This window comes from Astyanax mexicanus, chromosome 18 (genome assembly GCF_023375975.1).
Source record: "Astyanax mexicanus isolate ESR-SI-001 chromosome 18, AstMex3_surface, whole genome shotgun sequence".
In the NCBI taxonomy this organism is placed as follows: Eukaryota; Metazoa; Chordata; class Actinopteri; order Characiformes; family Acestrorhamphidae; genus Astyanax; species Astyanax mexicanus.
This window is the reverse complement of record NC_064425.1, coordinates 31,066,766-31,079,807: the sequence shown is the minus strand read 5'-3', so window position 1 is coordinate 31,079,807 and position 13,042 is coordinate 31,066,766. Positions and strand designations below refer to the sequence as shown.

At 41.6% G+C, this 13,042-nt stretch overlaps 1 protein-coding gene across 1 annotated transcript; it reads right to left on the bottom strand.

The window, feature by feature from the left end:
- Positions 1–2,218: 2,218 nt before the first annotated feature.
- Positions 2,219–9,533, bottom strand: LOC125782651 (uncharacterized). Its single transcript, XM_049467355.1, has 6 exons — positions 5,964–9,533; positions 4,898–5,881; positions 4,400–4,554; positions 4,269–4,304; positions 3,832–3,897; positions 2,219–3,528 (listed from the first exon to the last, which is right to left on the bottom strand). Exons 2-6 carry the CDS (start codon positions 5,240–5,242, stop codon positions 2,472–2,474), a joined length of 1,659 nt encoding a protein of 552 aa, XP_049323312.1. The 5' UTR covers positions 5,243–5,881; positions 5,964–9,533; the 3' UTR covers positions 2,219–2,471.
- Positions 9,534–13,042: the final 3,509 nt, after the last annotated feature.

Here is a 13,042-nt window from a genome sequence, read left to right as displayed (position 1 = left end):
TACAGTTATTACCGCGTTTTACAATGAACGACGTAGAACAATGGGCTGAAGAAGGATGCCGAATACCGAGAGCAGTGCTGTTAAAAGGATACAGCAACTGGATAGAGGGGTACATAACTAATATTAAAGGTAAGTTAATGTTTTAGTCTCCTTTAGCTAGCCTAGCTAATGATACCTAGCTAACTAAGCAAGCTGTTTTTTTTTTCAAACATTAAAAATACTAGCAGGATAAATGGCTTATAATTATTAAGTTTGTGATAAACTGTTGTTATATTGGCTAAATGGTAGGATGAGGTCCAAGCTGTTTGGGATGGTAATTTTAATTTTAATTAACTTTAGCTGTTAGATGTAATTTAACACCATCGGTTCATTTTACAAGCTAATATTCCGTTTTTTTAGTCAGGACGAGTGAGGCAGGCTGTGTTGTGAGGGCCAGGTCGTTTCGGTCATTCAGGAAAAATGACACACCTTACAGTTTACAGGTAGTAAAAGTTAGAAAACTGTGTTCGTTTGTTCTGTTCATCACTTAACACATAACGGAAGCAGCCTATACATCTAGGTATATTTTACTAGATCAGCAAAATATTTTTTTGACAGAACTATTATCCTAGGTGAAATAGAAACACTTCCATGATGTTGAGGTTTATTATGAAGACAATTTCTGGTTTGTATTCTGTTAAAGCGGAGTATGTTGCACATGGAAGGATAGTTGAGTTATAACTAACCTTTTTAACTATATAAATATATCTTTCTTAAATATTTAGTTATTTAAACATTATTCTAAACCTTAGATATGTATCCAAATGAGAAACCTTTTATAGCTTGTTTACACATTTTTTTGTTATTGCAGGTGGAGTTTCCATCTGATGGCTCCTTTATTGGACAGTCAGTGTGCAACTGCAAAGCTGGTCAGGGTCACTGCAATCATAAAATTGGACTGCTGTACACTCTTGCACATTTTTTGAAGCTAGACTGCAAATCTGTCCCTCCTACAGTTAGTAAAACCTCACTGCCACAAACTTGGCACATTCCACCACGTGCATTAGGTTTAAGCCCAAAACCTATTAATACAGTGAAAGTCTCAAAATTAAAGCCTTCGACAGCAACTCAACTTCCAAAGAAATATAAAAGATGTTGTAATGGTATAGTTCCCAACCTCTATTGCCCCATTACAACCCCTCTGCCAAGTGATGAGTTTGCACACAACCTCACACAGAACCTTTCAGCTATTGGTAGCACCTGTCAAATGATGCAGCTACTTCAAGCATCTACCAGACATCCAGTGGATAATGTTGCAACAGAGTTTGGAGACCTGCCCTGTGGATCAGTGTTGACTTACCAATCCCTCAATCTGCCCACCACTTCAATCACTGATGATCACCCACTCTTTCCTCTGCCACCACAGACATGTAATTACACCACAGCTTTAAATGAAAATGAAAGCAATTACTACTGTGGCATGACTGTCACCCTCTCTGATGCAGAGTTACTGGAGAAGGAAACGAGGGACCAAAGTACAAACAAGACCTGGCACAGTGTCCGCTCCCAGCGTCTGACTTCATCTGTTTTTAAAAGGATTGTTTCAAGGATTGCAGACTTTGAATGCTTAGCAACAAATATGCAAAGGCAGAAAAAAACTGTGCAGACCCTGGCAATGAAAAGGGGCCTGCAGATGGAGCCCATTGCAGCTGCAGAGTATGAACAATTAACAGGTAATCGCACATTACCTTGTGGATTCATCATAAATCCTCATGCCCCCCATTTAGGTGCCTCACCCGATCGTAAGGTGGTTGGCCATTCTGGGCTTCTTCAGGGGCTTCTGGAAATAAAGTGTCCAAATGTGGACACTTTTGTGGAGTGCAGTTACCTGTCTGCAAGGCCAGATGACACATTTGCTCTTAAATGCAACCATGACTACTATTACCAGGTAATGGGACAGATGGGCATCACTGGAATGAAGTGGTGTGATTTTTTTGTCCACTGTACCAATGACAACCACCTTGAGCGGATCCACTTTGATGCCAAGAAATGGGAGTCTATGAAAACTAAACTGGACATGTTCTTCTTTGAATATTTTCTGCCTGGCCTGTGCAGATGAGGAGGCTAAAAATAAAGGAAGGCTACATACATTTGGCATTGTTTCTAAAGAAATACAACTGTTAAAAGGTAATTCTGTAATGTGTCATAACCATAAAAAATGAATTGAGAGAGATTTTTAGGAAAAATACATTGTTTTTATTGGTTCAGAATGAGCTAAAATTTGTTGTTACATTGATTTTATAAACACAGAAAATTACACATCATTAAAACACAGCTGAATAAATGTTACGTTTGTTAATGTTTGTAAGGATTGTTGTCCAGCAAGTCCAGTACAGTCAATAAAATACTGAATTTGTAAAATATAGTTCATGGTTGTACTATGTATGTTAACATCCGATAATCCACTTTGAATATTAATTAAATTAAAACATTTAAAAAATAGGTCCCTGAAAATTTGTAAGTAGAGCACAAACAGTCCATAGCTGGTTAACTGAACCACACAGGGAAAGGGGCATAACTCCGTCAAATATATGGTATTCTTTAATGCGTCTGATTGCCCTCTCAACATGGACCCTCAAGCAAGCAATTTCTTGTGTGTATGTAATTTCTTCTTTACTAAACTGCCCACTTGGCCCCAAGAATGTAGGAATTACAAGTTTTACATCAATCTCACTGAGGAGGTCTTTGATAAGAAACCCCTTATCTGCAATTACTTCATCTCCTGGTTCAAGTAGGCTCAGAATACCAGACTCTTTGGTTATTTCTTTATCTGAGATGGAGCCTGTGTACAGGTTGCTGACTAGACTAATTGACCCAAAAGGAGTAATACCAATCAGTGACTTTAGTGTGGTGGTACCTTTATAATGGGAGTATGTGACTGTGTTAAGAACTTTTGAGCTTGCGGTTTGGATGTGGATCTCTGTACAGTCTAGTATCACTCGTGCTTTGGGGAATGTCAGTTTAAAAGAGGGTGGCATCAGTTCATCTACAGCCACTCTACTTGGCCATATTGGTAATGTACCAAGCATAAAGTACAGGTAATTGCACCAGGTTATACAAACCCTGCTGACTGTTGCATTAAACCGCACAGCTAAATCCGCAGCGAAAAAACCCTGCCGTGCACGACAAAGGAACAGAAAGAACTGGTCAAATAGGCATAGGTGTTGAGCTGTGAATGTGGGTTTTACACAGTCTTGTTCTGTAGTATTTAGCCTTTGCATTTGACTCCATCTAATCATAGACTCAGCTGTAGGTTGTAGAGCTAAGAAAACAGCTTTTAGTGTGCCATAATCTTTAAATCCAGTGTAAAACATGATCATTTTGGGCTCACACTGGAAGCGTTGCAGATGAAATTGCTCCAAATTCAGGTTTTGATTTTCTTCCTCCAGACGGGCAATCTCCCTCTTTGCTGCATCAAGCTGTTCTTCTACAGTCGGGGTCTCCTCCAGATAGTCATGATCACCCAGTGTCCCTAAGACCTGCTTAGAACTGTGTTGGAGAAGTGACAAAAGAAAATGTGAATAAAAAAAAAGCATGCAAGATTAGTAATGTGATTAGTTTTTCAGTTTACATCTAAAACAAATACCTTAACTTAAAAAAAAAGTGCACTACACCATATAATTACGGGCTTAGACAATTATTTTGTTAACATAAAAGATCAAATATTAAACATAAAAACATAAAATGTTTAAAATATTATCAGGACTTTTCAAGTTAACCTTTGTAAAGAGTAATACATTAATTGATAAATGCATTCATCATCTACAGCTCTGTACATATCTGTTAACTCACGTTTCTTTCTCATGCAGATTTGAAATTTGCACTTCTTCCTCTTCTTCATCAAAGTCACAAGTTGCGCTAAAAATGTTGACAAACAGATAAATTACTGATTAATAAAGTGATCACAAGATGTTTATTTGAATGGGCTGTTTATATTATAATTTGAATCAATTTGATAATTTAATCCAATACCTAAAATGTGCTTTAGAAGTGCCCAAATGTAATTTTAAGATATAGAACATTAATATCATGATATAACACTAAAAGCATTTATCATAGTCATATAAATAATTCGTATGTCTTATCTAAATTACACTTGTAGGCACATTATGTTAATTACACCACTGAACACACTATTTTCTGATTACATCATTACATACATATCAAAACTATAATGCAGATTTATGAGCTCGGAAACATACATAAACAGTGCAATCACAGACACTTACATTGATTCCCCCTCTGATGCTGTTGCTATTGGGCCCCTGCACATATATGAGAATTGTGAATTAAAGTCATTATTATTTATATTCTTCAAGCTGGTACAAAAATGATTTAACTAATTTCGGGTGATCTTTACCTCTGGATTCGTTCTATTGTCCTCCTCGTCTTGAGCTGGCACCATGAAAACAACGTAGGCACACTGCCGGTTTTTAGTTTGTTCAATCCTGTAATCGATTTTAATATGCAGTCTTGGGAAAAGTGTTTGGAACAGACTTTTGTGTTGTCTGTGATCTGAAATGAGAAACGTGGTTGTATCACTAAATACCAAGCGTATATCCATATAAAAAAAATTTATGGTGGACAACCCACGGTCCGTATGCCACGGCTAGCCAACAGTTATCCAATCTAGGTTAGGTTACTGTCCTACGCACAAACTAGTTATCAATCTACAGATTTTTAAAAACACACAACATATAGACAAGTTCTTACTCTTTATTTACAGTTAATAACGTCTGGAAATTATTATCAAGACAGAGCTTAACGTTAATGTTTTTATTTTGCCTTTGCTAGCTAGCGCGAGCTAGCTAGCGCGAGCTAACCCTAGCTTAGCAAACGCTAGCTTGTGATACATTACCTGAAAATAGGGTCCAACATCTCTTTTGATTTTAACAATCCACTGGCGACGGGTGTCTGGATTGCACGGAAACCGATGGAAGGACAAGTGCTGATCCGTTTCTCGCCTTTTATAGGAATTACAACCTGGCACACAGCAATATGCCATGTCAGTATCGCCGAATGGACTCGCCGTGCTCCACTCTTGCAGCTCCGCAGGACACTTCCGGAATTCCTCCCACCACAGCCTCGTTTTCGTGAAGGAATTTTTCAAAATGGCGACCAACATGAAATAAGCCCATGGCTTTATGAACAGGAGAGTGGCAAGATAAATCATTGGAACGATGTATACTAGTAAACTGGCCATTACTTATACCTGGCCGCTATGAGTGGTTGGGGGAGGTGAAGGAGGCGACGGCTATGAACTGAGGACCTCAAACCGGTTTGCAGACGCAAAATCCGACTGAGAAGGTAGGGGGGAAACCCGCTTTCCTTGGCCGCGCTGGCGCTCCCAGGCCCCTCCCGGAGCGGTGGTGAAGATGGCGACCGCCGGGATCTGCAGTGCCGGCAGCTCCAGGGGTGGAGATGGCTGCGAAGGAGGCATCACGGGACTCCTCCAGCCTCGTCTTCTCTCGAGCAGGCGCTGGATCTGCCGATCCAGTTGGGAGAGTTCCTCGCTGAGCATCAGGAGTGCGGTCCTCCACGGTCGCCATTACCTCGAGGTAAGCACAAAACCACAAGAACAGAGGCAACAATGAAGTAATAACACGAAATTTGTAGCTACCTGGGGATTTTATAGGTTTGGGAAGGTTGCAAAGACAGTTAAAAGTTAATAAATAGTATAAAACGTAAAGAAACAACTAAAACAGAGACGAGCTAAACCAACAGCGAGCAGGTACGCAAGCCGGAAGTTGGGTCACTCCTGGGGTGAGGATTCACTGTGTTGTGCTCAGCCTATTACTTCAATGGGTCCTCCACACTTGACAGGTGTCCATCTTTTGGGTATCTACATTGGAAGGAAAATATTATAAATACAATATAGTATTTCATCCATCCTTCCCCAAATAAATAGCAACACAATACTTGACCTCTGCACCTCTGCTATAGCACTGGCAGTTGCACTGGGTGCCCGTTGCTCTGCCTCCACATGGCTGGATTCCTGGGGAACTGCAGGCACAATGAAGCTGGCATGGTTTTGCTCATCCTGTAAATTGCTCAAATTACAAAATCTCAGTTGTTTATATCTTGGATCAAGCAATGTTGATAATGACAGGTTCAGTCTTCTTCTCTTTTACTGCAAACTTATCAATCAAATTAGTTTTGATTATGTTGGCCAGTGTTGCATCGATGTGAAGTGTGTTCAGGGCACATTGTTTGGCACTACAGTGTTTTAACATCTTGACGAAAGGAATGACTTTAGAGCCTGAGACTCTTTTCTCCTCAGACAACTCCACTGTTACTTGCTGGATTGACCAGAGCACTTGAACACACTGTTTTAAATTCCTCTGAGGAGAACACCACAAGATCAGTGTTCAGGCTGGTGAGAGATGCTGCCAGTGGTTCCTGTTGTTCCCAAGCATTTGTAAAATGTTGAATTGTGTACATTGTGTCCTGTATCAGCTTATGTTTAGATTTCCTGAACCTCTCACAGTTTTTCTTTAGCTGTTGTGCTTGATTTCAAATATCCAACTATTCTCCTTGCTTTAGCGCGGATTTCCTAAAGCTCAGGAGTTTGTGTGAGTGACTTTTTCACAATCTAATTCAGGACATGGGCAAAACCGGTGATGTGGCACACATTTAACTGAGCTGCACAGTCATGTTTGCAGCACAGTCAATTACCAGGCTTTTAACTTTGGATCTATAACCCATTCAACAATTAGGGTTTCTTTAGCTTTAGCTCTTTAGCAAGGTGGGCTGCAGTGTGGGTTTGGGTAAAAAGAGTGGACAGCTTAGCCCAGGGGTGTCCAAACTACGGCCCGTTTCCTTTTTTGGAGCAGCCCGCGAGGTATTTTAGAAATACAATGAAAGTTGGCCCGCTGTCAAGCAAGTTTTTATAATGTGAGATTCAAAGTTTGAACGCTAGGTGTCAGAAACGGGCCAAAGAGTCTAAAAGCAGAGAGGGTGCTCAGTTGTAGCGCAGAAAAACGGGGCAAAAGAGTCTAAAAGCGGAGAGGGTGCGAATTTCTAGCGCAGAAAATCGAGCCAAAGAGTCTAAAAGCGGAGAGGGTGCGCATTTCTAGCGCAGAAAAACGGGCCAAAGAGTCTAAAAGTTGCCGTAATTAAGGAGTTTAATATTAAGAGACATAATGAAATTAAACATCAATTTGAAAAATCTTAGTTTACACAACACTGTCAAAGATAAAGATAGTGAGTCATGTAAAATGGTGTGTAAATGAAATAATCAGGAAAATGTATTATTTAAAGTGGTATATTTCATTATTTCTTTTATTACAGAGTGTGGCCCATGACTTCAAATATATTTTTCCTTCTGGCCCCCAACAAAAAAAGTTTGGACACCCCTGGCTTAGCCGTACCTGTAATATAGTGACCGGTCACAGCAAGGTAAGCATCCATGTTAATGGATGTCCACAGATCAGCTGTTAGGCTGACAGCTGAGACTTTCCCTCCCATCTCAGCTATATCATTTGTCCTTGGTCACCTTGTATTTCTAATCCAGTTTCTCCTTCAATGCTTCCTGCCTGGAACAATGTACGTAGAGTCCAAAAGCTTGATAAAAGCATTGAAGCCATTATTGTCCACAATTGACAGTGGCTGACAATCAATAACGAGGCTTCATTCCGCTTTGTTGACTAGACACTGCAAAACAAAGTACTGGAACTAACTGATGTCATACAGCAGCTTTACAGAAATGTGATCACAGAAGAGAGAATCAGGCAAAACATTAAACATAAAAAATACAGAACCCCAAGTGAGCACGGAGGCAAGGAAACAGAAAAGCACCTCAAAGCAGAGGTGGAAGAAACCATTGGAGGACCAAGGCTCATATATAAGGGGGAGCATCCTACCACTGGTCAGACAGTTTTTAAATGTAATTTTAAATGTAAATAAAAAAAAAAAGTCAAGTCCACACGGGGGTAATATATTAAAGTGTATAGCAACACCAGCAATGAAAGCAGTTAGAGTTCATATAAAATTTGGATGTGATCGGTGATGGAGAGTGAACAACTTGTCCGAGATGTGTTGCAAAATCTGGATGATGGGTAGCTGATCTGTGGTGGGTCATGGGGAATGCTGGCTTCCACAAACTTCCATCAGTCTGGCTGGACAGGGGACAGAAGATCCTGAGGGTCCAACATCCATCGGTATCGGGTCAGACAGGTGGGCAGTCAGTAACTTGGAGGAAGGCAGAGTGATGGAATTATTTTTGACTGGATTTATGTAGAACAGAAAATATGCAACATTTTATCAGAGTGTAATTATCTAAGGATTCCAGCAGATCTGAAAAAACAGCCTAACTAAAGAGAGAGCCAAAAGGTAACACACACCTCTTTTCCACCAAAAAAGTGCTGGTGCCGGAGCCGGTTCCTGCGAACCTTTTAAGAATCTGCCCATTTTTCCATTGCTTCAAGGAGTCACTCACTACGTATGTAGTTGGGCCGGCGATTTGAAAACAACATGGCGGAACCCGAGCTCCTTTTAAAACTTGTGCTGCTTTCTTCGGTGGACCACTGTTGATTAATTTTCATTCATTTAGCTGTTTCTGCTGCTCTTCGCTGTAAATGCAGGTGAGGTTTGTAAACAACTTTGCCCCGGAGACGCTTCACCGCCCCGCCCTTTGGCCGCTCGCATCACAGGTTCGCTGGTTCCAGACCTGGTCCTGGCTCTGGATTGCCAGCAGCTTCTAACACTACTCTGCCAACTAGCTAAAAGACTGTGCTATGCTGCATGGAAGTAAGGCAGCACCCTCCCATGTGGGGTGGACACCATCCCTACCTAAAAGACCAGGCTTGCCCTCAAACTATAGCCAGTTATCTAAAAAGCCCACATGATTTTCTGCACACCACTTGGACATCCAGCGGTTCAGTGAAGAAATCCTGCAGTAAACTTAATCACCAAGCCTCACTGGGATGGGGGCAGAGCAGATTACCTCCTCGGACAGCGTCTCGGCCTGTTTAATCACCTCTTTAATATTAGCCTTAGTTACTACAGATTGCCGCAGACTAATATCATTGGCGCCTACTTGAATGACTACCCTCAAATATCTCCTATTCCCTAATAGCCTAAGGTTGCCACTAATGTCCGGTGCTCTGGCTCCCGGTAAACAAGTAACTGTTGCCGCTAGTGCCCCTAAAGGAGTAGCTAATTTCACGTGTCGGACGATAGTCTCCTATCACCAGAGTACCTTTTAACAGGCTCCTCAGTGGGTGCTTCACTGAGCGGGGCAAACCTGTTTGACACGTGAACTGGGGGAGCATGGTGTTCAGGTGCGCTGGCTGTAGCCTTTTCTGTTAGCATTAGCCTTAGCCCTTCACCTATGCTGCCCATTTGCCCAACTGTGAGAGGTCTAAGGCCAGAGTCGAGGGGGTACTAGCTCTCCCTGGGACACCCGGGGCTGCTAACAGTAAATCCTGCTGTCTATCCCTTATTAAACCCCGGATGTGCTGCTTTAACTCATCCACCTTATCCATCAAGGTGCTAACTATCTTACACTTAGCACAAATACCACTATTTTTGCCAGTATTGGTGGACAAAGGGTCTAAGCTAAACATGCCACACTCTAAACAGGAGAAAACCTCAGCAGTAGCCATGGTAAAAAAAAAAAAAAAAAAAAAAAAGCACTCACCTTGTTTTAGTTGAAATTAGAAACTTGCACTAACTGCAGTAGCGAACAGCTAATCCAGCAAACCTGTGGAGAAAGTCTATAAAAGTAGACTAAGAGGGGATTAATAGGTAATGTGCAAAGCAAATTGGAAGCAGTCCAAAAGTGGATTAGTAAGTGTAATAAGTAAAGTAGAGAAAAATGTGGGAGCTAAAGAGTAGAGCAAGCTAGCAGCAGCAAGCACACCATAGCTTTATGGTCAGCCCTCCACATAGGTAGGTGTGCTCTTAGGTATCTAAATTAGAACGAAAATAAAATAAATACAATGTAGTATTTCATCCATTCATTTATCCTTCCACAGATGATCAGCAATACATATACTTTACCTCTGCATCTCTGCTATAGCACTGGCAGTTGCACTGGGTGCCCGTAGCTCTTCCTCCATATGGCTGTCCAGAAGGCCCCAGAGGTGCCACTGGTTGAACAGATTCTTGGGGGACCGCAGGCACAATGAAGCTGGCACATTTCTCTGGTTAGCCTGCCTGTCCACAGCTGCCTGGGTATTGCTCAAATTACAAAATCACAGTCTTGGATCAAGCAATGTTGATAATGACAGTGCAGTCATCTTCTCTATTACAGCAAACATGTTGATCAAATTGGTCTTGATTATGTTGGCCATGTTTGCATTGATGTGTATTCAGGGCACATTGTCTGGCACTACAGTGTTTTAACATCTTGACCAAAGGAATGATTTTAGAGCCTGAGACTCTTTTCTTTTCAGACAACTCAACTGTTACTGTTATTTATTGTTTCAAAACTTCTCTGAATAGAAGACCCCAAGATCAGTGTTCAGGCTGTTGAGAGATGCTGCCAGGGATTCCCATTGTTTGTAAAGCTTTTGTAACATATTGAATGTACTGTTCCAGTGAGTGTCCACCTCCTGTATCAGCTTAAGTTTAGGTTTCCCATTTGCTCCTGAAACTCAGTTTTTCTTTAGCTGTTGTGCTTGATTTCAAATATTCAGCTATTCTATTTGCTGTAGTTTGGATTTTCTCAAGTTTAGGTGAGTGACTTTTTCCACAATCAAATTCAGGACATGTGCAAAACAGGTGATGTGCACATTTAACTAAGCTGCACAGATAGTCATGTTTGCAGCACAGTCAATTATCAGGCTCTGATAACCCATTCAGCAGTTAGAGATTCTTTAGCTTCAGCAAGGTGGGCTGCAGTGTGGGTTTGGGAAAAAAGCTTAACCTCATCTGTAATATAGTGACAGATCGCAGCAAGCTCTTATCTTAGCTATAGCATTCTCTCTGGTTACCTTGTATTTCTTATCCAATTTCTCCTATAATGTTTTCCTGATTGGAACAATATACATGGGTACAATTTTTCATTTAGCAACTTATAAATTCTCCATAGATTTTCTTAATGTCGTTGCTCATCCAGCTGTCTGTTTTTGAATGTCCTCAATATATTCCATAGACAAAACAATGTGGTGGAAAATCTTTGTTTAAGGCACTTGAGGTTTTGCTGTTGAGGTGGTAGTTTCTGAGATTGCAGCAGCCTCTCAGGTCTGGCATTTTAGATAGGAGTTGAAACTTTTTGATGGACTATTCATTATTATGGAGTGTGAAAGGCCGAGCTTTTGGAGGGCAAATCTGACTTTTTTTGTGGGGACTTGTAGGTGCTTCATGAAATATGTATTAAATGGCCAGCTCCAATTTTGAGAGTGGATCCTAAGTTTAAGATTTAAATCTTCAGTTTCTGCTTCTGAGGCTGAATGATTCCAGCCTGGCTGAAGCATCCTCAGATTATCACTGATCCTCCACCAACTTTTACATTGGATTCAAGACACTGTTGCTTGTACGCCTCTTCAGGTCTTCGTCTAACCATACAATGAACAGGTTTGAGGCAATGCAAAAATGTGGACTCATCAGAGAGGATGATCTTACTCCAGTCCTATATGGTCCAATCCTTATATTATTTTGGAAAACGTCAGCCTGGTTCTTCATTGCTTCTTAATGATGGACACTTTTTTTTCTACCTTTACGTAACTTGAGCCTCTAGGGGCCAATTTCCATCTGTTCTTTCCCTGCAATTCACCCCAGCTGCCATTTGCCATTCTTTTTGTAGGTCTCTTGATGTCATCCTGAGGTTTCTGTTTTGACATTTAAATAAGTTGAATGAGTTCTTAAAATCAAAAGGAAAACAAAGCTGAACCAGGAGTGGCATAAGGTGTAAGACTGGTGGAGGGGAGTATGCCGTACATCATACCTGTGGTGCAGCACCACTCCCGTAGCCAGCAGTGGAGTGCAAAGAGGTGGCTGAACAGCTTGCTCCCGTGGCAGAAAGGCCTAGGACCTCGCTGCGCCGGGCTGAGGTGTCCTTCATTTCCATATTTCCAGGACACAGGCACCTGGAAAACATGACATTGTCGCATTTACCTTAGAGTTAGACACTTTTTAAAATGTCTGACAAAGAGAATACAACCTTTAGCTGTTTTCCTTGGTGCTGGGGGAGGTGAAGGAGGCAACGACGACAAGCTGAGGACCTCAAAATCCAGCTGAGACAGGAGAAGTTCTCCGGTTCTCCATGGCGGCTGTAACGATGAGGAGGAGGCAGGATGCAAATGCAAGTCTTTATTTTCCCTATTTTAAATGAACAAAAAACAAAACACTAAAAAAACAGAGGATAAACTAAAAGACTGCAACAAACCAGCAAAAATAACAAACAAAGAAAAAACTAAAAAAAAGCAAACCTAAAACACTGAACACAAAAAACACAGCGGGTCTGAGGTTAAACAAAACAGAAACTAGATCTGGACATAGTAACAGGACAAGATCAGACAAAAAGCGCGACACAGAACAAAGGAGCACATGAGGTATTTATACACAGGGACACCTTTGGAATTAACAAGGGGGTGGGGTTACAAATGAGACAGGAGGTGACAACAATAATGGCTAGGGCAGGGCAAGGGTGGAGCTGGGGCAGAGACAGGGACCAAAACAACAGAGGCACAGGGCTGGGAACACATGACAGGTAAACAGGGCAGGAGCACATGGGACCGAATGAGGGAGAAACACAAGACAGACATAGGCTAAGGTGTGACACCACCCCCCTCAACGGCGCCACTACCAGAGGCGCCGAGAGAAAGGGATCTGAGAACAAGACGAGACAGAACTAGGACGGAGGAACTCAGTACAAAAGAGGTGACAGGACTAGAATTAGACATTGGACATGAGGGGAGACTGGACTGTGGAGGGAAAAAGAGACTGGACTAAAGACAGGACAGGGGGCTAAGACTGGACAGGGGACAAGGACTGGACAGGGGGTTGAGACTGGACAAAAGACTGGACAGAGGGCTTAGACAGGACAAACGACTGGACG

Bases quoted from the DNA above. Each gene is read 5' to 3' on its own strand.
- LOC125782651 (XM_049467355.1), bottom strand. From the start codon at position 5,242: ATGGCCAGTTTACTAGTATACATCGTTCCAATGATTTATCTTGCCACT. The intron at 4,555-4,897 runs GTAATGTATCAC...TTCTCATTTCAG, and splicing joins ATGTTGGACCCTATTTTCAG to ATCACAGACAACACAAAAGT. The intron at 3,529-3,831 runs GTGAGTTAACAG...TCTCCAACACAG, and splicing joins AATCTGCATGAGAAAGAAAC to TTCTAAGCAGGTCTTAGGGA.